Source organism: Camelus ferus, chromosome 5 (assembly GCF_009834535.1).
Source record: "Camelus ferus isolate YT-003-E chromosome 5, BCGSAC_Cfer_1.0, whole genome shotgun sequence".
In the NCBI taxonomy this organism is placed as follows: domain Eukaryota; kingdom Metazoa; phylum Chordata; class Mammalia; order Artiodactyla; family Camelidae; genus Camelus; species Camelus ferus.
Genome location: NC_045700.1, coordinates 87,436,439 through 87,462,980, shown reverse-complemented (window position 1 = coordinate 87,462,980; position 26,542 = coordinate 87,436,439). Strand labels below are relative to the sequence as shown.

The 26,542-nt window shown below is 36.4% G+C and overlaps 1 protein-coding gene across 11 annotated transcripts; it reads right to left on the bottom strand.

Moving 5' to 3' along the window:
• Nucleotides 1-934: 934 nt before the first annotated feature.
• MFF (mitochondrial fission factor) lies at nucleotides 935-26,490 on the bottom strand. 11 transcript variants are annotated; one of them, XM_032480380.1, is made up of 12 exons: nucleotides 26,295-26,488; nucleotides 23,141-23,252; nucleotides 22,192-22,370; nucleotides 21,051-21,271; nucleotides 19,872-20,041; nucleotides 17,726-17,817; nucleotides 15,105-15,179; nucleotides 10,737-10,895; nucleotides 7,257-7,289; nucleotides 5,659-5,718; nucleotides 2,654-2,738; nucleotides 940-1,784 (listed from the first exon to the last, which is right to left on the bottom strand). In XM_032480380.1, the coding sequence occupies exons 3-12, from the start codon at nucleotides 22,227-22,229 to the stop codon at nucleotides 1,653-1,655; spliced, it is 1,065 nt and encodes a 354-aa protein (XP_032336271.1). In that variant the 5' UTR covers nucleotides 22,230-22,370; nucleotides 23,141-23,252; nucleotides 26,295-26,488; the 3' UTR covers nucleotides 940-1,652. The 11 variants fall into 11 exon arrangements, with proteins under 11 accessions (XP_032336281.1, XP_032336271.1, XP_032336272.1 ...); XM_032480381.1 differs by having other exon boundaries at nucleotides 1,084-1,784; nucleotides 17,726-17,814; nucleotides 26,295-26,487; XM_032480382.1 differs by lacking the exon at nucleotides 7,257-7,289 and having other exon boundaries at nucleotides 1,084-1,784; nucleotides 26,295-26,487.
• Nucleotides 26,491-26,542: the final 52 nt, after the last annotated feature.

The following is a 26,542-nucleotide window of genomic DNA, read 5'->3' as shown; positions in this document are numbered from 1 at the left end:
AGAAGACATGGAATTGTAACTCCTGCCCCCTGTACAGCCATTAAGGGAGAAAGTCCTAGAATTCCAGTGTTTGATAAAACAGGGAGAAATACAGCTTTTATGTTTATCTCCAAGAATTCTTGCTTTTATTTCATTTTTAACCTTTGTGGAATTCTTTCCATGCCTGCCCAATAAAAGAGGTACTAATTTTATCCTTTTTTTCTTAGAACATTTTTGTAGTTTCAATTGGGAGGTTTACTCAGAGAAATTACCTTGTGATATAAAGACAGAACTAATACAATTAACTACATCATTAGAATATTATAAAAGTCAGAAGACTGCACTGGGTAAAAAAAACTATCACCAAACTCATGGTAAACCCTAGGAAGTAAAGAATCCCCACTTCAAGTTTTTTTTTTTTTTTTTTTTTTGGAAGGACAGGGGAGAAGCAAGAATAGAACAGTGCAGTCTACTTAGATCTAAAGAATTTCCCCTGACTTCTCAAAACTCACTGCCTTGGTAAAAAGATATTTAAGATACATGGCGATGCTGCCTCTAACTAAAATTCTACCCACTTCTGAACCAAAACAGGGAAAGAGTTTGAGAATTAAAGGTTCTCAGGACTTGGTTTCACTGATGCATTTAATTCTCATGAGATTTAGCGTATAAGCTAAATACAAAGGGAAAAGCAACACAACTCAAGATATTTTCATCTGAACCACTTTGCAGACACTACCAATTAGAATAAAATAGCTGTAGCAAAACCAGCACCTAGCATGACCGGCACAAAGGTATCTGAAAGGAAGCAAGTTAGACTCCTGCCACCTGTCAAGGCATTAATTGCATTATTTGTTCCAGAGATGGAAAGACTTAAGTTCATATAAAGTAATACGATACGGAACAAAGCTCCCAGCACAGTATGATGAAATGAAATCTTTCAATAGACAAACACAGCTTTGGTTGACAGTTTATTAAATGCGCTACATTTGCACCTTATTCTGTGGTTTTTTAAATCTCTCACACATGGGCTTAGTAAAAATGTACTTTATAGAAAACCATCTGCAAAACTAAAATAAAAATAAAAATGCACATTTTACACACATATTAGATAAACTGCTGAAAACGTTAGGAATTACTTTATTGAAGGTGATCATGAAATATGAGGTGGCTTGATTTTATTAAACCTGACACCAGCCCATGACTTCAGAAATGTTCATTTGAAATGTGGATGCAAAAATGTCTATTAGCGAAACTGTTTAATAGTGTTTGAGAAACAGGACAAAATAAAGAATTATTTTTCCTTTACAGACACTTTTCTAAATCCATTCTCTACACATTCTCTGTCTCTCATTCAGAGAATTAGTTGTGCAGACTGATGAGGCAAAAAATTCCTTAAAAAAAGCAAAACCAAACTAGAGCCTATTTACAAAACATGCAGAGAATGTTAAGTAGGTACAATGGCAGAACTGGTTAAAGGTAAACACAGCTGAGGGGCAGGAGGCACCTCTCTACCTCTGCACATCGAAGTCCTTCCCCCTTCCCCTCTGGGAGAAACACATTTTCAGGGCATGGACCGTAAAATGGCATACGATGCAAAGACAGAAACGAAGACGTTTGCAAACTCTTTATATTTCCAGCTGTTGAGACAATATTTCTGAGAGTGGAGGTTACCTCTAGCGGCGAAACCAGAGCCAGCTATTAAGCAGCCAGAAGGCTACAGTAATTGAATACATGACCATTTCTCTTTTCGCACGTTCTTTGTTCTCCTCTTCCAGAAGCTGTAGACGTCTATTTAGTTTGATTATCTAAGTGAAAAGCAACAAAACAAAAAAAACAAAATAGGAGCTTTAAGTAATCAGATTTGTATAAAGTAGTTTAATTTGTCAAAAGAATTATTACAAACCTGAGAAGTCTCATTTGGAGCAAAACAAAGAAAGCTACATACAGAAAAAAGTGTTACCCACGACAGTTTAATAAATTCACCTAAATTTTCTTCTCTTATGAGCTTCTGTCGCTCAACTCTAGTTGTTCATCTTTAACCTGCTTTACCTGTTTCATGCCCTCTCTGTCCACCTCTCTGAGTTACCGAGACGATCCCACAAACTAACCCGTTAGAGTGGGCCCTGTGATCTGTCACCCAGGCCCTTCAGGACTAAAAGGCTAACTCCCTACCTGCTAGGAGTGTCAATGGTTGACCGCACTGTCCTCGGCCTTGGTCCTTACTGTGAGTAGCCCTGCAGTGAACACTGAACAACTGCCTCGACCAAGTTCATGCTCCCTTATGAAGGCAACATGCATCCAACGACTGGTTTGTGATGGGCTTAAAGGCGCAGGCTCCTTGCTCCAACCCTGAGGGGTCATCCCAGGTTCAGAGCACTTTATGGCTGTAATGGTTTGCTTAAAATGTTAAGATTCTTTGTTACTGGCTAGAATTACATCAATCTATTTTGGTAATACTGTTTTATGCTGATCAAAACATGCAAATACTGGTTTAATATATCTTTAATCAAAATGGGGAAGTCAATTTTGGTTTAATAAATAGTTTGATAAATACAATATTTTCATTCATGGGTTCCACTGGAGAGAAAATGATAAAATGTTAGGAAACACCACCAGGTTAAGTATTACCTGAATGTAATTTAGGTTTATATATATATTCGGTACTATTAAATACCTGTCGTCTTAATGAAGCCGCATCTACAACAGTCATGTCATCTGAAGTTCCTTCAATTGTGGAGTCTATATTTGAAATGCCATACCTAGCAATAAGAAATAAAAATACAATTTAAGATTAGAATAGAACTATAAGTACCTGGTAAGTCATGGACTGTACTGTGTATTGCACAGAGAACTATTCAAAAGACTGGTATTACCAGTACGTATTACTAAAATATTTACCAATCTAAATGGGTACTAACACAGGAAAGAAAAGAGCTCAGGATAACAACTATCTACAATACTGAGAAAATGTCTTTGAAAGTTTGAGAATGAGCAGAAAGTCTCATAAAGATATCAATGGGAGACACTTTCCAACTCAAAGGGACTGGCACTGTTTAAAAGGATGCCTGGCTGAAAAGGTCTGAGAGCTGCTATTCCAGGACGTAACGATACACAGTTCTTCCACCAACTGGTGTCCACGCATGGTCCCTCAGAAGTCCCTGCTGAGACTCACTGGCAGGAACACAAAGTAAACGAACTCTAGCTAAAAAAGTAAGACTGATCATTTTTAATCTCGCCTCCTCTTCTCACTGCCTCTTCTCTTGCCATTTCTACTCTTTACTTCTTATTTCCAATTATTTACTCTCTAGTGTGTCTCCACAGAAGCAATTATAAAATCACCTGAACACATTTTGCCACCACATTCAGATCCAGAACTGGCTCAATAATAATCAAGAGGCTGTGTATAAAACAATATTAGAAAGCCACTAAGACAAAATCTAGAGAAAACATTAAAAAGTACTTCTTGTTCAAATGCAGTTACTTCTAAAAGGGCACTGATTTTTAAATGAATGACAATAAACTTCTGAGAAACAAATACACACAAATGCTATTCTTCTCTGCCCAGATTTCCACTTTAAAAATATATTTTAATTAACATCTTTACTGAGATACAATTTACATACCATACAACTCACCTCACATGTTTATATCCTCACTACTTTAACCCTACATGGTTATTTCAGTAAAATGGCATATTAACTTTTCTGAATGACCAGATTATAAATAAACTGAATTAAAAAGTTACTTCTACGTAATCTACAGAGCTGTCGCATAGATCATGTATCCCTAGTACTTCAAGCAAGTCCCCATTACAAAAGCACATGATCACACAAAGGTGTATGAAGAGAATGACACTTTTCATCCAGACGTATTAAAAGTAAGTATATTCAGAAAATCTTGTTTCAAATGCCTTGGAAAATAATTCAAAAACACTTTAATAAATAAATTACGTGAAATGGAATTTTTACCATTATAATCACTCAGTATCATCATTCTGAACGCTGATGGTAACTATGCAGGTTGCAGTCTCAATGATACCTCACGTCTTCTGACTCGACAGAAAACTAGGACAATCTCTAAATGTTTCTTTTACAGCCAAATTAACTTGGACTTGCTTTCTCATTATCTGCCTCTTTCTTTATGGGAATAGAACAGATATACTGAAATACTGAGAGGATCTGCATCAGATAGAGGAGTGACTACTGAGTTAGTAGGTGCTGGAACTACAGATTTACAAACGTCTGAGTTAATTACTCCTTTGAACATTAAACAGAATTATCGAAGGAGTGGAAAAAATAAGGGTTGAAGATTCTTCTTCTCCACATTTTATCCTCAAAATAAAACTTCTCTATTTCTTTGAGGTCACACATGAGATGATTAGGGGGAAAAATCAAATAACAGAAGCAACTGCTTCAAAGGTAAAGGGACGTGGGATGAACACAGAGAATGAAGTATAACTGAAAGGGACTTCTTACAGTTTAGATTCTAAACTAAGGGTTTAAACATCTGTAAAGGAAATCTTCATTTGCAAAAAAAATCTAAGGATATGGCAAAACACTTTACTGTGTAATTCAACTTAAAACAGACGTGTCTTAAACTAAAACTTGTACTTAGCAAAACTAAAAAACTCTAAGAAACTGTAAGTCAGATTACTACCTGAAAATACTTTCACAGAAAGTAAAAGATTACAAACTTATGAGAAATGCATAAGGAAAAACTCAGTGGACTGAATTAATACTGTAAAAAGAAACAAGTCAGCAGAGTGGTTAAGGGACCATGAAGGACACATTTTCCATTCGCTAACCTGAACTTAGTATTAATGAGAAACTGACGTTTCCGTCTCCTCTTCCTAAAAATGAATGTGCCAGCTTCTCATCGTATAAACACTGCTGCCAGTTTTAAATCTACTGCTACGGATAATACATTTCTGCTTAAAATAAAATTGGCTCTGAAAAAAAAAATCACAGTAATGGCATCTGTGAATACCAACCAGTTTTTTTTTTACTCTAGAAGCTGGGAAATGAGGATTTTCGCACTTGAGAACTTGAAGTATTTGTGTGTACCATCCTATTTGTCCTTATGTGTGACAGGAAGAAATAACCACTCATGCTAAGCACATCTGAGAGTATGAAAGGGGAAAAATTAAGAGAGAAAAGCTTAACCAACAGATGACAAAAGTTCTTAAAACTAAATTCCCTTTCTAAACATTTAACTTCCTGGATGGTCGATGCTGACTTCCCCCAATGTAGGATGATGTTTTACAGACACATTTATCTACACACTGAAAGTGACACTGTCGACAATTAACAACTGAAAAGAAAATGCTGGACAGAACTTCCGGCAACAATTAACGCTTGTCCAGCAAGATGTAAGATTATTTCTTCTGTGTTTTAAACATGATCTTCCAGAAGCTATTACAATTGTATTTAAAAACAGTATCCCAGATGTTCACGCGACACAGTATCAAAACTACTGAGTTTTTTTCTTTAGACTCTGGTGGCCAGATGACATGAATGGTTAGACTCACTGTTCTCAGAGAAAAGCAGAATGTACTCAGACAGAAAAGCTGTAGAAGTTCAAGCTGTAATATAAAGGCGTGGCTACTACATGCATTATGTCCTACAAAATACATATTCAGTCAACTATTCACCCTGGTAATTACAAAGTCTCAAAATTTACCTGACGTTGTCATGATGGGGATTAGAAGTGACGGCAGCAGACCCACCGCGCAACACAGGTCTAAGGCAGGTTTTGGCGAGAGAAGGCACAGACAGGATCAGGAAACAGAGTGGTAATGAAACAAAAGCAAAAACAAGACAAATAAATGTCAAATAGGATTATATTGTATGTTTTGATACAATACAATATATTTCAAATACTTTAAATATCTTTGTCTCTCTGTCCTTCATTTTATGATTTTCATAAATTTAGTATTTTCAATGGGTTAAAAAACACAGGGAATCTGTATTTATGTAGCAAAATAACATCAACATATAAAATAATTTTGGGGGGGTTATCATATATTAATTTATGAAATTCAAGCCAGAGGACAACTGGTTTAAAAAGTATAATTTCTCTCTTCTAGTCGGCAAAACGTCACCAACAACTTGAAAAGCATGTCAAGAACCGGTTAGTAGCACCTGCATGATCATGGTTGCTCATCTGGTATCAACAGCTCTACCCTGAACACTAAAAATTTCAAGTGACTCCCACTTCCCACAATTCCTTGCCTCCCGCCTCATGAATTTTGCTGAGTGCCTGGTATCTCAATGTAGGTGTGTCTCATTCAAACCCCCAGCTCTCAAGAGCAAACCTGCAAGCTCAGTTCCGGAGCTGAGGAGATGGGGGACACGTTTGGAGCACATACTACAGCACATCACAGGAAATGCAATCAGACATGTGAGTCTGATGCTGAGAGACAACAGGAGCGACACACAGGGCTGCTGGAAATGAAGACTGGGCGCACTGGAAAACTTCGTGGGGATTTTCACTGAGTACATAATTGATTTCTAGAGGACAACTGGTTCTCTACCTAGGTAAGCAGTCACCTTGCCAATAAATATTATTTATTTTTTAATCAGAAACAAAAGCTCTGCGTGATCACTGGTCAATTCTCCAAAAAGTAATTGGCAATATTTACTAATCAGAGAAAGGAGGCTGAGGTATAGAATCCATATTAGGATTTTAAAAATTATTACATTCTATTTTGAATGTCTCATTCTCTACGGACTGATCAGGTTTTGCCTGAATTTAAGTATCAAGACAATTCTTACAGTAAACACTGAATACCAAATGCACTAGTTTTTGTCTGTAAGGGGGTACAGTTATAGAATTTTGGTTACAATACTAATTGCTATTTTCTGTCAAGTCAATTTATATAAGAAAATTTTAATGTTTAGCTTGTATGTTTCCTCAATGCACTACTGTACTTAAATTTCTGGAGCCTGAGGATAAGAGATTCAGAGACTTTTGAGGGAGCTATGTTGGACTTCTAATTTGTTGGCTGAAGAACAGTGAGAAATCACATGTGCTTGAGACAGGTTTTAAAGTCATTCCATCCTACTAATTAATTTATTCTGTGACATTAGGAAAACTTATTTAACTACAATTCTACATCACACTAAACTGAAAAAGGTTAACTAAGTGAAGCCACAGCTGTATACTACCTAACGCTTAAAAAAAAAAAAACAAATGCTCAAAAGGATTCACCATATTCAACATATTCCACCACAGAGATTTCCCTTTTACAACGCAGAGCCAGAAAATAATACAGTTACCTTTCACAACGTATTTCATTTTGTCTTCTCACACTGGCAATTGACACATATAATATAAAAGTAAATTAGACAGGTATTTGGCAAAGTTAGAAACTTCATTCAAGTACCACTTTCTACCATTAAGTATGAGTTAATACATTAAAAAAAATCTTTTTAAGTTTGATATGTTTAACAATATGTTTTGTAATTAAAGTGGCAAAGGGAATGAGATCCAAGGCCCTCCAAGTCCCAGCAGTAACTTGTATACTGACTTTTTTGTGTAAATAAAGGGTCTGCCTTAGTAGAAGAGGTTTCTTTGCTTAAAAAATGGAAACTACTACAGTAAATGAACAGTTTGGGGCACCAGGAATTATACACATTTAAAGAAACGACACATTGCAAATAACAAAGCAAACACTGTTTCAACTGCAACTTTGTATTTCAACATCTTCCAAGTAATATGCTTATATGGATACTTGCAAAAAATATAAATTATTTACACAACAGTTTCTTATTCTGTTCACTCAAAGCTAATATAGTCTGCTAATGAAATTCTCAAGCCCCTTCTAAAAATAAAACTTAAGCACATTAAGCATGACTAATCTGTCAATATTTAAATAATGTTCTTACATAGGAACTAAGTTACTTTTAAAAAATACTAATATTTTGCTTTGGAACAATGAGATACGGAGCTCCAGCAGGTGTCAGAAGACGTGGGCATTTCATAACTAGCTAAGGACTAAATAGCATTTTAAATCCAAAGGACACAGCTGGTGCTTGTCCCAGGTGTTGGTAAATTTTTGATAGATCAGTTTTCCAAATGCACAGCACTGACCTATGTAAATAATCTTTTCTAATAAACATCTAGGATTTAACTTTATTTTCATGTTGAACTTGGTTTTAGATCACATAAGTTCTCATACAATGAGAAAACAAAAACATAATACATAAACCTTTCAACGGTGTCCGTAAAGTATAAACTAAAAATAGTTCTTACGTTGAGCACCTGTGAATCTGCATTATTTTATGACAACAAAACAGCCATTAAGGTTTTTTCTTTCTTTATGCCAAATAATTCTAACTTAATTATACCTAATCCGATGGCATAAACCAAAGATAAGATACTGCATTAGCATAAGAGCCACGAGTAAAAAACAGAAAGGAAAAAATAATGTACAGAGCAAGGAACATAAAAGCACTTAAAACTTTATAATCATGCAAGAAGAACATTATCCAAATTTCACATTCCTACTTCTTGTATCAGATAAGTCATGATAGACAGTTCTCATAGTACAAATAAAAACCAATTTGGCACCTACAACTCTAATTAAATCTTGTTCAACACTCAGATCGTAAGAGATTTAAATGCAATAGAAGGAAAAAAAAAACATTTTAAAAATGAAAGCATCCAAAAAGACTAATGAGAATCTGATCCTCCAGGTGCCAAGATTTGTATCCAGGAGCAAAGAATTATTAATACAACTAATTCATGAATTATTAAAAATCTCATTTAAGTGAATAAAATAATTCCTTCCCAGAAAAGGGATTTTAAAGTTATCAATGTATTACAGTTTTTAAAAATCACTTAAAGCTCAACATAGTTTTCTGTAAAGTAAATTTTACATTAGTAAGATTTCTGATTTTATACTTTTGAACTTGAGGCAAAATTTTTCCTTTATGGAGAAAAAGAAAATCCAACTGCTTTTACAAGTTTCATATACTGGACTGACCTGTGTATGTGTGGGCGGAGGGGATAAATAATTTTCATGCACTGGGGCTTTGTCATTGAGCTATTATTCAGTCTATACAGGGTTTATAAATACCTTTCTTATTCAGCTATTTTCACTGTAATAGGATTTGATATGATATAATTTGACCTAATAATCCAGTCTCTTTTAAGGCTCTATTATAATTAAAAAGTTAAAGAGGATACCTGGTGAAGAATAAATCTATTCTAAGGAGGCAGGAGAAAACAGTCCTTTGGAAATATTAGTCAAGTGGCAGGTACTTCATATTCAATACCATTTTAAGGATCTCCTGCAACACTAAATAAAGAATTTGAGGCCATTATCCCAATATCTTAAATAAAGACAGGCGAGGAGGGAAGAGTCCTCACGAGAATCCAGAAAACTGGGTAATATTGCTATTACCCTTCCTTTTTTTCAATAGATGAAGAAAATGAGGCCCAGAGAAGCTAAGCAACTTGTCCAAGGCCGTGGTGCAGCCGGCTCTCCAGCGGGCTGGATCAAGACTGAATCTGACTCCCTGAATCCATTTTTTCCCTTCTAAACCATGCTGCTTCTTACAGGCTCCAAATATTCAGAGACAGTCCTCGAAGCTCCAAAGAGCACAAGAGGGACCCCAAACCCTTGGGGAGGGGGAGATATATACACACACCTGCACATGAATACATGTACATGTAATCCCCCCACCATGAGCTTCTCTTTCATGCTCTTTGGTGCAGCTTTAAGTCCGTGGGCCCACAAGAACACCACTAGAACTCAACAGAGCAGCGGGACAAACACTTATCAAATATGGTCAGACACCTAGGGCTCGTGTGAGGCTCAAAAGCACTTAAGAAGAAAAAGTTTGTTCAGAGCAAGCCATCAGACATATCGGTTCCTAAGGTAAGAGACAAGGTTTTCTGGAAGGACCAGCTTAATTTACTTGGGAATTCTTCAACATGCAAAAATTAACAGTCTTGGAAAATGATCATGAAAATTCACTGACACAGAATCACTAGATAAAATGTTTGAAGCTGCAATGTAACTAATTGCATCTTTTCTACATTATGCCAAAAAAAGCTCCCAAATTTCATTTTTTTAAAAATACTAGTAATGAAGCAAGGATAATAAAGTATTTGAAATAATGGCAAAAAATGTATTTGTATGAACAAGTCTAAGTATACTACTAATGATTTTACTTCGAGATATTCAAAAGTCAAACAAGCTGCCAATACTGAAAAAAATCAGTATTAAAAAAAAAAGACAGTAGCACCTGGGATTTTCAATGCAGGGCTAGAAATCCCTAGCTAAGAGGGGAAAAAAAAAATGTCCTTGCAGCTACACTGACATCATCCTCTCAGATTTGCTTCTTTAATCCAAACACAGTCGTATCATAAATGATTAAATCAAAAGACTTTTTGCAGAAAATCTGTACAATTCAGTCCAGTATCCCACACTCAAACCCTCAGCATATCCCAAAATGAAATCAAGTACTTAGAACAAGTCAACAAAGCCTGTGAAAAAAATCATTGCACTGCTCATGTACAGTTATTATCAACTGAATCCTTTCCCTGGCTGAAGAGAAGCTAACAGAACCTTGTGAAATGTGAATTTTGGACAATAATTTCAAATTAAAAGAAAGCAAAGCAAGCTGTTTAAAACCGTTGGATCTTAGAAAGAGACAGAAGTGCAAACATAAAAGGAAAACACCACAGTCCACTAACAAGGGGCCAAAAAATATGCAATAAAGCTGCAAGAATCACTGACGGCCAATCACCTGCGATTTTCATCCAGCACATCCAAGATCTGCTGGTAAGCCCTACGAGTAGAAGACTGGATAAGCGACAAAATGCCACGGGCAGAGGAAAGATTAGCTCCATCTTCAGGTAACATACGGGGAGGACAAACCCGAACCTGTTGTGGCGATGGTGTCACACTGTTTACAGAAGCACAGCAAATGAAGAGAAAAACACTCGAGTCAGACTTCTATAAAACTTCAGCTGAGCAGTTTCCCCAAACATTCATATTTAAAGAATTATCTGAGTTTTCTTGCCCATTTTTCCCACCCTTCATTTTCCCCTAAAAAAGTCAAACCAAAGTTAATAAACATATTAAATTGTTAAACAAACAAACAAAAAAAGACGACCATGCAGCATCTGTAATGGTGTAGCTTTAAACATCAGATTAAACACACTGAATATGAACGAAGAACTTTAAGAGGGGAGAGAACTACAGCAAAGAGCATATTCAACCCCCAGCTCCGGAGAGGCAGCGCTCTTCATTTAGCGTGAGGATTCCAGTTCAGCACACCAAACCTCTAACAAGCACCACTGCACTGCAGCTGACGGGTGACCGGAGGAGTAAGAGAACTCTGGTACACAGGTGCCAAAGTTCACATGCATGAATCGGAAGTGATTCCATGAAAATGTCATTTCAAACACTTCACAAACACAATGAAGTAATCTGAGTTTACGACGACTAAATTTAAAGACGAATTAAAGTTTCAGAAAGCTAACAAAAGCATTTTGATTACTGAGTTATATTAAAGCATGGGCTTTCTAACTCAAGGACTAAAACATGAAACTACTCCTAATTCTGTGAATACAATGAAAAGGCGAGGATACTTCTTAAATTATTCAGATGGATGTTAAACCGTTTTGGGGTTTCCCAATGACAGTAATCTTAGTAATTCTTTCACATGAGCTGAGATTCATAACGTCTTTGGCGCCACTGACAGTGCCTCCAAAAAGCTGAACACACTTGAATAAAGCAATTTTACAGTTCTAACCTCAAACTCTTACTTTTAGTAGTCAGAGATCTGTTTGATATTAGAGCGTGATCAGCCACACAAGGTGTTGATATATGGACTTGGCATCTGGTTTGTTACAGGAAGAGGACTATGGGACGTGTGCTCAGTAACTTGCCTCAGTGTCAGGGAAACACACCTCACACTAAACCTCATCCTTGGTATTATGTCCAAAACAATGAAAGTGGAGCAGACAGCGAACAACTGAAAAGATAAACTCTTTAATTTCAATTTGTATAATCTTTCCTAACTTAACATGTATTTGTTTGGAAATCATAAAATAAGTGGGATAATGTTTGAAAGGATAGCTGTCATCTAATATTATTCCAGGAGTCCCAGAATATTAAAAACAAAATCTTCTCCACAATCTTGTCAACAACTCTGAATGTCTCGATGATCCCAAAGCAAGAAGTACAATAAATATGAAAACCATGTTTTCGAATGACTATTTAAAAGAGAAAGATCTAAGCCAAATCTTGGCATATTGAGAAATTAATCTGTCAGGGCTGACTCACCATAGGAATTAGGCCTAACGGTGTCAAGATAAAAGCAAATTTTCAGACGCAGGCTTCATGGATGGTTACCCTAAATGTCTGTCCAGAGACTAAGAATCTCCTGGCATGCATCTCTATCTATCTATCTATCTATCTATCTATCTATCTATCTATCTATCTATCTTATCAACACCAATACACATAGCTTATCAACTGACCCAAGTACTTGGCAAAGCCCACACTAGGCAGCCAAGAAGAGTAAAAGAATCAGTTTATCTGGGACTCAAAGTCTAAGTACTGGCCTTGCACTCAAGAATTCTCTTTAGGCAGCACAAGGAAAATCTGAAGCTGTTGTTCTTTGTGAGAAACCAGACTGAATTCATGTTAGAAAAGTGTCACCAGAGGTAGGAATAAAACGGCTCGTTCTGGGTCAACAGAAACAGGCAATCCATCTCTCACGCTTGATAGCAGTGTCAAAAAACCTGGCTAATTTACTTCAGCAAGTTTTAAAAGACTAATCAGTAGAGTATCTATTGATATAATTAATTAAACTTTTTGTCTTCCTATTTTAGGGCTTAAATTGAAAACTTCACATATTTTGTATTTACAAAGATGCTGAAGTCTGTAATGATCAATATTTAGAATTATAATCTTTGAGCACCAATGTCGGCAAACTGAACCAAAGTCCACGAAAAAAGTTTAATGGATTTTTGCCCTATAAATTTAAAAGGAAAGAAAGCCTCCTTTGCTAGAATTCACTTTGTCAGAAATAAGCAATAGGAATTAAGTTCCAAAGGTACAAGTACTTCCCGTCCATACAAAGGAAATCAGGTCGTCAAGCACAAACTACTTTCAGATTAACTGCTAAGAATTCTTAAGATGGAATGTGCAGTAAATTGAGTTTTAAAAACAATCTATAAGACCACTTTCAATTCTAAGATTCTATAATCATATAAAATTGGAGTATGTTAATATATGAAATAAACCCTACATGGTCCTCAATTGTAGCTTAAGAAGAAAAAAATTTATGTAGAAAGATAAAAGTTAAATTAAGTCTTCATCAATACTAGCAAAGATTATTTCATCAAAGACTAGCATCAAAAACATATTTGGGTTTTGGGTTGTTTCTCAAAAGAAATTGAAGTTTCAAAGATTAGTAAGAAATTTAACTTTTCATTAATTTATATGGCAATCTTTCATAAATAGCAAAAACAGAGTAGGAAGTATTTTATACACTGATGACCACTTTGGGCAGCATATGTATAGATTAAATGCCCTTGACCTTTAATATTTATTTCTATCTATAGGTAAGTTGAATGATTAAATCATAAGATAACCATGGTTACCCTAATTAGAAGAAATACTCTAGCAATTCTTCCTTTTCAAAGCTTTAAGCAGTCTTGCAAATAATTTTTACAAACAAATTTAAGAACAAAAAAGAATAAACCCAATTTTGGCAATCAGTCTGCTGCTGGCTGAGATGCCCAGCACGGCATCAACTGTGGTGGGAAATAGGGTTTTTAGAGCTGAGTCTCATCTCTGTCCACTCATCCACCCAACCAAAGTGGAATGAATTTTTGTTTTTTGTTTGACATATGAACTATTATGAAAATAAAAAAGTAAACATATTGCAAAGGCACTGAGATTATTTAAGCAAACATTATATTAGTAATTAAATAAAAATGCATGTTGATAAATTGATCCTAGTAATATTACAAAACATCAAAAACTCAATTTTATCTTTTTCTTTTATAAAAGATTAGGACATTTGGAAGAAAAGCACTTATGTTTACTATGTTATTTCATTAGTAACAGCTCTCTCTCATGCTTACACGAAATCTTACTGAATGAGTGTTGAGTAAACAACACTAGCCAACGTAAGAACTCAAATTTAAATGAAAATTTACTCGGCATAACTATGTCATTATTACAAGGTAAGTGCAGATTTAAACACCTCTTTCCCTATGGGTTTTCATAGGAATAGTGTTTCTCAAACTGTGAGGATAATCTCTTTGGTGAGGCTCCAGCCTCTTCCAAAAATACAGTAAAGGTGAAATAGTAAAAAAGGGGACAAAAAATTTTCACTGAAACACAAGTTTTGTACCATTTCTCTTGAAATTTTAAATAGAAAGCTTTCATTTGTTGCCACAAAGGCCATTCGCTAGTTCTCAGAAGCATAATAAGAGAATCAGAATAAGAGAAAAATCATTGGTTGCCAGACTGACTCCTGTGGCTTAACAACTCCACTGGCTGCTGAATTCCTACACTGCTCGCCAAAGTGCCCCACCCACCTTGAGGGGCCAGTCACTCCCACACCTCATTTTATCACACTTACAGAAACAGTGGGTTTAATGATCTCAAAATATAATCTTCCAAAGCTTAATTTTAATCTATGGAATTAAAAAAAAACTTAAATGATAAACTACACTTAAGACTCCTTCCTCGTTCATTCTGGGTCATAATAAACAAAGATAACATGCTAAAATTTTTAAAAAGTCGGGGATCACTGCACCTGGTTCAACTGAATCTACCAAGGACTAGTATGCCAACCAAAGCAAAATGAAGAAAATGGAAAAGGAATTTTGGTCCTTATGTGTAAATCATTCCATCTTGCTTTCACCATTATACCCCAGATCATACATAACTTCCTTAGTCGGTCTGGTTATTTTTTTTCTTAACAAAATGTGTGATGACAGCTTGAGAAATCCTGAAACAGAGGTACTAAAAGCCAAACAGTAAGAGAATTAGGGCATTATATGCCAGTTACCTGGTGAAATATTAGTACAACATAAGCCTGCAAAATTAAAACTCCTACTTGTGAAAAGCAGAGCAGATAAAATCTTACGTGTACTCCGGTGCAGAAATCGGTGCCTGGAACCTTGAAATTTTATTTCTTGGGGCAGAATCTGATCTGTGCCACCTTAAATAATAATTATGCTTCTTTAACATATTCAGCTTTTATACACAAAGAAAAAGCTAAATAGGAACGATTCTACTAGTCAATCATTTTGTGTCAGTAGCTGACAATAATTCTGTTGTCTCTTGAAAGTGATTAAGAAAACAAAGGCCAGTGCTTCTGCTCCTATACCCACATGCACTTCTATTCTTAAAGCCCAGGAATAAAATATGTGGAGGCAGACAGAGGTTCATGGACAATGTCACACAATTAATCTCAAATAACAAAGAAAAGACTAAAGTAGGTAAAGACAGGAAGAGTCTACAAATTACTCTGGTAGAGGCAAAATAAAGTCGTATTGTATTAATAGTTTCTTCCTTAACACATTACCAACATTATATATAATTTGCTCATTATGTAAAAATTTTAAGGTTAATTAAATGTAGACTCTTATAGATGAATACAATTATGTTATTAAGACAATGGAAAAGAAAGTGAAAAGTTACATTATTAATAAAAAGATGGTGAAGTATCTTACCCGTGACATGGTAAGATACATAACTACTAACACAAAAAGTATGGTAAAGTAATGTAAGCATTTCACTGTGAAAAGGTATAGTTAAATATTCATGATACTTTTACTAACAAAAATTAAAACGTGATACTGTTTTATTAAACAACTAGAAAATGACATTAAAGCAACTTAAAGAAAAGAGAAATCAAATACTAGTTACCTTTGTTAATCTTTTCTGTTATGAGGAACTTACATTATTGGTAACTGCTTAAGTATCTATGAATTAATCATTTACTCTCTACTTCACTGGGCTGGTTTTCATACATGACAGAGCTGTTTCCCTTCTCTTCAACTGAACTCAGCTCTCAGTAACATACACTTTGTGAGGAAAAAGCAAAACTGAGGCTATAGTAAAACAGCCCTGGTTTTTATTTCACTATTGGTAAATTTCAAAGTAAGTAAGGCCCTAAATAAACTATATATTTCTATAATAGAAGAGTTTTAGTTGCCTTAAAAAAAATTACAAATAGAAAGTAACAAAAGCCCTTAGGTGTATGTTTAATCATTCTGAGAGGGGAACTAAATATCAAGGAGCTACCTTTACCATAAACTATGCAGCCTTTTCACCACTTGTGTGATATATTTGGAAATATTCTGGAAAAATAGATTCCATGGGCCAGCTGATATCACTGCCAGCCGGGTACCTCTGGGAAACATCATTATCGTTAAAAAATTCATATTAATAATGGTTGAACCTTTCAGACGTGCCTTCCCCGAGGAGATACATATTCTTTTAAAGTTACTATATCCCTATATAACTCTTCAGAGTAACTGTAACTACTTTAGGAGACGTTTCTAGATTCCCCAGGAAATCAGAGCAGTTGACAGTTCTTTGCATCTAACACAAAAAAAGGCCCCATCCCCATCAAAGCCCCTTCTGCATCTCTATACTCTTTAGTCAAGTCCAAATTAGAACTTGATGTGGTTTAACATAAATGACTTAACTGTATTGTGCTTAAGTTACTTTGTATATACATTTAAACGTTTTGCTTTTATCTAGATTTGTAAGCTTTGTGAGGGACGTACCTTCTCCTGATTCTCTGGAAATTTCCAGAGAAGCTAACATGATGCTTGATATCAAATATGGTTCATGATAAATGAGCTTGTGAAAAGTGACTGAAAACTTAATAAGGAGAAACGTTCATTTACATAAACAATCTAAATCATCTATTTAAAAAGTTACAATCACCAATGGCTTTGAGACTTAAAATTCTGACTGTTTTAAAAGGGGTATTTTATTATTAAAGACCCATTAATTTTAATAAAACAACAAAAAGCACTTGCCCAATTTAAAACATCTTATAGCGGGGTAGCTTTAAGATCAGGGTATGATAATATAACCAAACGAGAAAGAAAGGTTTACACAAACAGTCCTTTAAACAACGTACTTAACTTTTTGGAAAATGAAAGGCATCTAAGAATTCAATGACTCAGTAGGCAGAGAGCTGAAAACTAATCCTGTTCATCACGGCTCATTAGAAGCAGAGCTGCAGAGGGCTAGATGTTTGACAATCGTATGACAAATTGAGTAACTTGAAAATAAGTATGTTTCCTTAATAAAGTCTCTTCCTTTTTTTTCCCCCAACCTACATGTTAGATAAACATTTTTGAAGGCTGCACAGAACTGAGCATTTACACTTATCAATTTTTCTTAAGTATACTTTAAAGGAGGTCCTTTAAAATAAGCAAGTCATACTTACAGAAGACTACCATACACACAGAAGAGGATAACAGTATTGAAAAATTCTCACAGCTAACAAAATGGTCAGATTTTAAGGCCATGTAGAGTATAAAATAAAAAACTGATGTAAATGTTATTCATAATGTAAATTATTTTTTTCTTTAGGTTCTTAGGCATAAAACATATACACATTTCCTCCTTTTTCTGAATATTCGGGGATTAAAAAAAAGACTTAAATTATTTAGAAAAGGATGTGACAGACAATATGTGGAGAAAACTTATGAAGGAGACACAACACTTAGTGGTTCTACTCACATGGAGTCAGTTCTGACCAGCTGTCCGTTTTGGCGAACAGCATTTTCACTCATAGAGCGCTCTCTTTTTAGCCTGCCAACTGCACGGATCTGCTAGGCACAAAGAAAGGGAAAGGAAGAGAAAATATTCTTAGTAGCCTAGTAGCTGCTTAGCATCAGAAGAATCTTAATCCAAGGCTATTCACAAAATTTAAAAAGAACATAACCAGGAATTGCCGCCAGGTATGCATATTAGACATGTTTTAAAAACCCTACTTATGATAGGGCAGATAAACTTTCAAATGCTATCTTCTTCAAGAATAAAATTAATTCTAGTTTAAGTATTAATCTTACTTGGTACAATTATTGATATTTCTATTATGATTTATACTATACACTTATATTATTTAAGAACAATTTACAACAGTTTTTAAAGACACATATACTACAGGAATAAATGTTCCTGGCTTCTGAGTTTAAAAACAAATTCAGAAGGTTGGATATTTGCAAACTAGACAGAAAAAAGTCTTAACTAGCTTAAAGGTCTTGGCATTCTAGAAACAGCCACAATCTTCCATCTCACATGCTCTTCTCACAAAAATGTTATCATTGACCTCTTTCCATTAAGAGATGGAATCTATGCTTCTTTCCCTCGAAATTGGGTGGGTGATCCCTCCTGCAGATGATGCAATGTGACTTCTGATGTTAGGTCATGAACAATAAGGCTTCTGCCTTTCCCCTTTCTCCCCGGGGGAGGGGGGGGCTATTTGTGTTTGGAACAATGACACCACTGGAACCCCTTTTTGGTGGGGGGAGGTAGGTCTAGTGTCACAGTCTCTTCTTCCTCATTCACACTGCCTAAGAACACAGAGAACTGTCATGATTTGGGCATCTCAGCATATGCTGTACAATGATTACTACAGAGTACAGGATTTGGGGGAATCTCACTTGAGTATTCTGAGTAGCATCTGAATGAATCATCCATGTTATCAGCACTCAGGGCCTTATTTCAACCCATTTCCTAGAAGCTACCAGATCTAATTCTTTCCCTTTTCTCCTCTGCTCATGAGCTGATTGCCTCTTGAGGGCCACGTGATCCTTCTACGGACTGAAACACAGATCATCTTTGCTTTCTTATCAGGCAGAACCCTCACTCCAAGACGATATTATTCACAGCTCTTACAGTCTTCCCCTCATCCATACCACTGTGAAGAAACTGTCTCACTGCATAGTGTCTTACACAAAAGCTCAAAAAATATCTGATAAATAAAAATAATTCTGCAAGTACCTTAGTGTCTTTTCATTATGGGAATACTCAAATTTAGTACTTTTCACCAAGTAAATACCTAGAATGCCTACACTGGCACCTATGAGTGGATTACCTCAGTCACTCCAGCAGAAACTTCCAACCTAAGAAAAGGCCATACCTAGTGCTAGGAAACTGCACTCCCCTAAGTTACACGGGTGATTTACCCTCTTAGGAAAGGCATATATGACAAATGAAAGGCAGTCTCATTATCAGTAAAAACATATCTTTGCACATTGTCTTATATTAGCCTCATGACAAAACAGGAATTCACAACTTCTAATGAGTAAGTTGCAACTATAGAAATGACAGAAAAGAAGTTTTACAAGATTGGCTCTGAATCAACAGCAAAGGCAAGATCTGAACTTTGCTAGTAATGTCTTATTGGTCCACATACTGCCATATATAGGCAGTAACAAACTCAGTAGAAACTTTTCAGCAATCGGGGAGGAACAGGTAGTGTTAAGGGAAAAAAGAGCTTTCTTTGCCCTGTTTGCCAGATTGCTTTTATAACAAAGTGATGCATCAATTTTTTTCCCACGCTAAACTTCCCAAATTGTCCTGTACTGCTTAAAGTGTAACTCCTAGCCATAACAGCTCTCCTTTCAAGACTACATGAATGTTAATGATTTCCACAGAACTGTCCATTTTCCTGAAATACAATATTTACATTAAAAAAAATAGTATAGTGTCTGATCTGGGGTATCTGTAAACCAAAATTTATAGTAATCAATGGTCCACGCAGGAGGATTTCATTACATATGGCTAGTAATATGATTTATACAGCCTTTTAACTCCTCTTCAACTTTTGCTTTGCCTATGTTATTTCAGATTCAGTTGATGTTAGAACTCTAGTACTTACTTCCTCATTTTGAGGGGTTGGAAGAGGTCTTTCTAAATCCAGAAAATCTAGTGGCCTTTCACTTAGTGTAAGCACACGAGGTGGTGTTTTTAGTGCCAGAGGTTTAAAGGGAGTTGACTGTATAAGGTCAAGATCTGCTGGTCTTGAAAATGGAATGTCTTCGTTATTTCCTGGGGATAAAAAATAAAATAAAAAGGAAAAGAGATTTTTAAAAGATACTGCTTTTATTAAAATGTATTTGCCATTGCATACCCCCTAGAAATGGCTAAAATTAAAAAGACTAACAGTACAAAATACTGGCAAGGATGTGGAGCAACTGAAACTTTCATGTGTCACTTATGGGAACAAAACAGGGTACAACCATGTCACAAAGACATGTACATGAATATTCATAGCAGCTTTATTCCTAACAGCACCAAAAAGGAAACCATCAACCAACCAGATGGCCATCAACAGGTGAATGTATAAATAAATTGTGGTGTATCCACACAGTGGAATATTAAGAGAAAAATGGAATGAACAACTGATATAGGCAACAATATGGAAGAATCTCAAGGACATTACACTAAGCAAAAGAGGCCAGCCAATGATATACTGTATCATTACATTCATATGAGACTCTAGGAAAGACTAATCTAGGCTTTGGTTATAAAAAGGAGATCATGGTTGTCTGGAATTGAGGGGTAGGAATTAAATGAGATGCAGAAAAAGGAAATCTATTTTTTTTTTTAAAGCTGGGAGGTAATTAGGTTTATTTATTTAAATGGAGGTACTGGGGATTGAACCCAGGACCTCATGCATGCTAAGCAGGTACTCTACCACTGAGCTATATTCTCCCCTGGAAAAGGGAATCTTTTGGGAATAATGAAAATGTTCTATATCTGGATTGCACTAGAGGTTACACAGGAGTATACGTTTGTCAAAAATGTATACTCATCAGGCTGTACACTTAAAAATTACACATATTTTATGTATATAAATTATACCTCAGTAATTAGTTGAATTATATAAAAATATTGTCTGAAATTTCAGACTATCATTAATGTATAAAATTTTGAAGAAAATGTAAAGTTGCATTTCCCAGCTCCTTTTCTAAGTATTTTGAAAAACCCAAAAGTTGTCATTAAAATACATAAAATAAAGGTTTATCAGGAGACTTTATAAACAAACGTAAAATACCTGCTACAACAATTCTCTCTGGAACCTGCATGATCACACTAGCAGTTGAAACGCCTTCTTGGAATCCTTGTTCCAGGTCAGCATTTGGCGGTGCTACCTTTAATTTTTCCGGGACCCTCATTCGCTGACTAATACCTTCGGTATATTCCATTTCATACTGAATTCGACTAATTTCCGCCATTTCAGCAGGAGTAGGAGAAGGAAATGTTGCCCCACTCACTCTGTGGGCAAAAAATAAAGATGGGGTGACTGAGTGTTAAAATGTCAGTTTTCTCTACATAGTGAAGTCAGAAGACAATACCTTATAGAGAGCACATGGAGACTTCTCATTTGTGAGAACCAAACACGCACAAAGGAAAAATAAAAGCCTGAAGAAAACGTTTTCCTCAACATAATGCCTTCTCTTAGTAGAAACTGCACCTTGAGGATATTGCTTAGGAGCAAATTTTAAAAATTATTGTATAACCACAACACAAATGCGCACCCACCTACCCTCTCTTCCTCTCTGCATAAATACATAGGCATGCTGCTGATAACTCAAACATGCCTAAAATAAAACTTAAATGGAAATTTCCTAAACAATTATTTGAAGGAAAGCTGCTAAGACTTTATAAAACTGAAATCAGAAATTGCTGTCACGCATGAAAAAATAAAACCTCATGATGAAAATCAGGCTCACAAGTTAAATAATGTTAATTCTAAATTTACTAAAAAAAAGAATAGGCAACTCCCTGAAAATCACAAAACACAAATTAAAACTTCTCTTACTGAATGTACATCTGATGACTTAGAGGAAATGAATACCAAATATAGAATATGCATTAATAAATCCTTAACGTACGCATTCATTTTGAGGGACTGAAAGTTTCACACTATTAATCTGTAATTAATATCATATTTACATGTATGTTTTTAAAAAAACATGACATGCCTTCAAGGGGAAAGACAGTACAAATGACTGAGTAACCTTCTAAATTAGAGGAGGATCCATGCTCCAGGGAAATGCAGTAGAAAGGAAGCTGCCCCAAAATACAAAATGTCGATAAAAGTAAAGGAACATGATGAGCCTATGGAAATCAGCTTTAAAGCCACCATGTCTCAAGCCTATAACACCAGCTCAACTGAATAAAATGTCACTGACCTTCCTAGTGGTGTGTCATTGCTTGTTCTTTTACTCATTTTTAACACAGTAAATACACGTCTATAAATAGCTATTAAAATACTGCTACCCTGTAGTTCAGTTTACTTTACACAACAACTCCCCTACAGATCTGAACTTTTTTGGAGGTGTACATAACAACACGGACACTGCTTTTCCAGCTGTAAAAAAGAAAGAATAAAAATCAGTATTTCAACAATTCATTTCATAAGAAAACTATGAATAAAAGTAAATATCTACTTAAAATTATTTTTGGATTTCAACCAAAACTGATTTTCAAATTTCTCCTCAAAAGAGTTATTCTATACCTCAAAAAACATAAATAATATTTTAAGCATAGTCATTGTTTAATGATTTTGCAAACAGGACAAAGAAAAACTAACCAAATGTATATACGAATGTGAAGCTGGATTAAAAGAAAACATTTTGCCATAAAACTCCTCTAATCATTATATCTTGAAAGGGAAAAAATCCATTTCTTTTTAAAACTATGTACAAATGAAGAAATCACGAAGACAATGTAAAGGACAGAAGTAAATATATTTGAGGTAGCCTAAAATTTGATGTACAAGTAATAGTTTCTTTAAAAGGAAATAACTTTGAAAGCCATATCATCCTAAATTTTCAGCAAAGGATATTCTGTATAAATAAGGTTAATAAAAAATTAAAGCCAGTATAAGTGTAAGCCATTGCAGGGGTATTTCTTAAATTTCACATCAGAGATGTGTAACACATCTTCAACTCCACCTCGCTGACATGCTTTGGAGAGTTCTTAGAAGTTGCTTAAGGTGCCAAGTCCTGACCACTGGTTAATTCTGACCGCTAACTTGCACCGTTCTGTATTTACCAAAATGTGTGACTTTTAAGGATTTGGCATGCAAACGGTTTCAAGACTAAGAAAAAAGAGCCAAAAAAGAAAATGTTTACTCACAAATGTGTACCAACTACTGCTTGCTACTTGGCATTATCTGCGCCTGTGCTTCATATTAAATTCCTTAACTTGCTTCAATTTGCATGTGCTGGATTTAGACCCACTTTTGTCCCTAGGGGAGAAAAACAGGAGCTAACTGAGAAAACAGATAATACCATTATCAGGGATTCATTGCTGGAAATCCTCCAAACGATCAAAGTCACCAAAGATGTACAATCTTACATTAAGAAAGCAATAAAGCAAATAAAGATAAGAGACTGTCATCATTTCTGATATAAATTTAGAAAATGCAGCTGATGAAATATATGTATGTTTAAAAGAACCTTAATACTTATGTGTACACATGAGTGTATATATGCACACACATATTAAGGAGGAACAAATACATTGGCCACATTTTCATTCAGTATTTCATTTTATATTTACTTAATTTCATTTGTAACTTTCACTCAGTATATGAACCAGTAACACATGCACATGGTACAAAGCACACAAGAACGTACAGAGAAAATAAAGTGCCCCACCAGATCCTATCCTATAACCACCCAGCTCCCCACAGGCCACCTCTATTATCAACATCTGTGCATCATTCTAATGAGATGATCCTACATTGTGTACATGCATCTGAGGCACAGTAATAGCTTACATTGAGAAATAGAACTGAAGAAAGACATCAAAAGCAGTATGGCCTTGGGACATGAGAAATTTAAATTTTATACACAAATTGCTAGAACATTATCTCCCTGAAATGTACTGTTCTCCACACTCCATTTACTACATTTTCAGCCTTCTTTCCACTAGTACATCCCATGGGTCTCAACATTTCACTTGACAGCAACATCTTCTCCTACAAGACTCTCTCAGTTTGCAAAGTATCACAGACAAATCATAAAGGTGGACACTGAAAAGACATCTTCGGGAAAAAGTCAAATTCTTTTGTAGCAAATTCGAGCAACTTAAAAAGTAAATGGAACTTTTCTACTAAGATTTAACATTGTACTGTCCCAATTACTAGGGTTTCTGCTTAAGTAAAACAGATCAAAGATCTTTTTTTTTTCCTTCCCTCATCAGACCATTGCATTTTTTGTAATATATTTTGGCAATAAGTAAATTTCTCATTTTGAGTTAAGATTATTAATTCCAGAAGTTTTATCACTTAGAGTCTACATGATTCAGTACATGATTCTCTGTAATACAAGTAAGGAGACAAAATCCCTCTCAGAGTCACAGATGATCTTACATCTCTACTTTCTAAGTCCAGGGGTTCCCACCATCAGTAACTTACTGACTTCATGTTTTTCCCATGTTCACACAGTACACTTACTCTTAGCTACACTTAATTTTCCTTTAACTTCACTTTAAAAAATCTTACATAAATGTATTGTAAAAGGAAACTTTACATCACTACCTTAAACCATGAACTTAATGTACATATATATAGACATGTAACAAAAACATAACTCTTACCAAACCCCTCACCTGTAAACCACCTAGAGTCAAGTCACATCTCACCTGCAGAAAATGTCCCCAAACTGGAACACAATGATTCAAATCTGACTTTCTCATTTTCTTTATTAGAACACTGGGATCCAGAGAAATAGCCCAGGAGGTCACAGAAATAACTTGGGTCAAATTGACTGTGGTTGCCAAGATTTATACAATTCCCCAATTACAAAAACAAAAAATGTCCAATTGTTTGTCACTCACTGTGTGGACCTCGATCAAGGTTTTTATACAGGTCACCTTGTTTCAGTTCTCTTTTCAAGCAACTATACTTAAAGGATGAGTGTACTAGACAATCAAGGTGTCGTAATCCAATGTTAATTTTAAAAGAAAAGTCCTTGAAAACTCGGAAAATTACAAAGGAATGAATTCTAAAATAAGGTTATGCATCCACAGAAAACAACTTTCAACACAAGAAGGCAGGGCGGTAAAAGCTAAACTTTGTAATTGTAAAATGAGGCAGCCCTATCTGACAGGAAAGGACAGCAAACACAATTTCATTTCGGAAAGAGTAAAACCAATTCACAACTGTTTGAAACCAAAAAAAATTGCAGGTCCCACACACAATCTAATTACACGGGAAGACACTACTAGGTGCAACTAAATCGCTCTAATTCTTTCCGAATCCATTTTCCTTAAGGGCTTTTCCTTTGGGATCTCATTAGCCAATGAAATTGACACGGAAACAAATGTTTTTCACCTAAGGAGATAAAACACTTAAGATCCTTCAGGTGAAGTCTCTCAGTGGGGTGAGAGGCCTGTAAACAATTGGCTCTATATTTGGGAACAAGGGCCCCGAGGCTTTCTCATCTTCGGCGGCAACCAAAAGACGGCACACCACTATTGAAAGGGTTCTCCTCCCTCGAGAATGCCCTTTTGCTCTAACGTGGTAGGATGCAGCGGGAGAGGGGCTGAGGATTCTTCTACCTTAGACGGGGGACTCGTCCTCAGACGAAAGTCAGAGGCTCGGCGGAACCGGAATCCGAGCTCTCCTCCAGCTCCCCAGCTCCTGGAAGGAAACCCTAGGAGTACCTCCCAGCATCCACACCTGCGAGCAAAGATGCTTACACACCCGCCCGACCAGGGGCCTCCCGCGGATGCCTGGGCTTCCAACAAGGCCTTTCTTTTCGAATATGTTGTTTTCCACAAAGTAAAATAACAAAACCAAAAACAAAACAGAAAACTGCTTTTAAAGACGGCAGGCGTCGGGTTCAAGGTCATACTGAAAGTATGGGCCTGGGCTGGGAAGGATGAGGGAAGACGACCAGCCAAACCTCGCTTGAAGCTCTTAGGACGCCCTGAGAGCTTCTCAAGCCTCAAATTCCTTTCTAGCTGGAAAAGTCTAAATTCATCGACAAAACGAGACACCGAACTAGAAACGGGGAAGAGATTAACCCAAAAACGTTTGCTGGAGAGTATCCTGCTCTCCCTTGGTTCCACGGACTCTGAGAGGTGGCAACGCCCTGAGGGAGAGGAAGGGCCAAGGTTGAAGGCGAGAGGCCCGGGGGTCGGAGCTCCGGCCTGAACGACACCACGAATGGGCTGGGGCCGCCGCGGGTCCCTCCATCGGCCGGAGGGTCACGGCCGCCGCGCTAGGCCGGGCGGCCGGCTTGAGCCGCGGGTCCCGGGTCGGGAAGACGTCAACACTCACCCCTGGGCCCGCTGGAGGGTCTCCAGCGGGGGCCGCCGCCCGCCGGCTCCCGGGGCACTCGGGGGGGCGCTCTCAGAGGCCGTTGGCCGAGCGCACGGAGGCACCCGGGCAAATCACCCGCCGGCGAGGCCCGGAGCGGGCGGGGAGAGACGCGAGCACCTCCGGGACTGGCCCCTTCCGGGAGCCGTAGTTGAGGCAGGTTCGTGGTCATGTGACGCAGGGAAGGGCGGACGTAAGGTTCACGCATA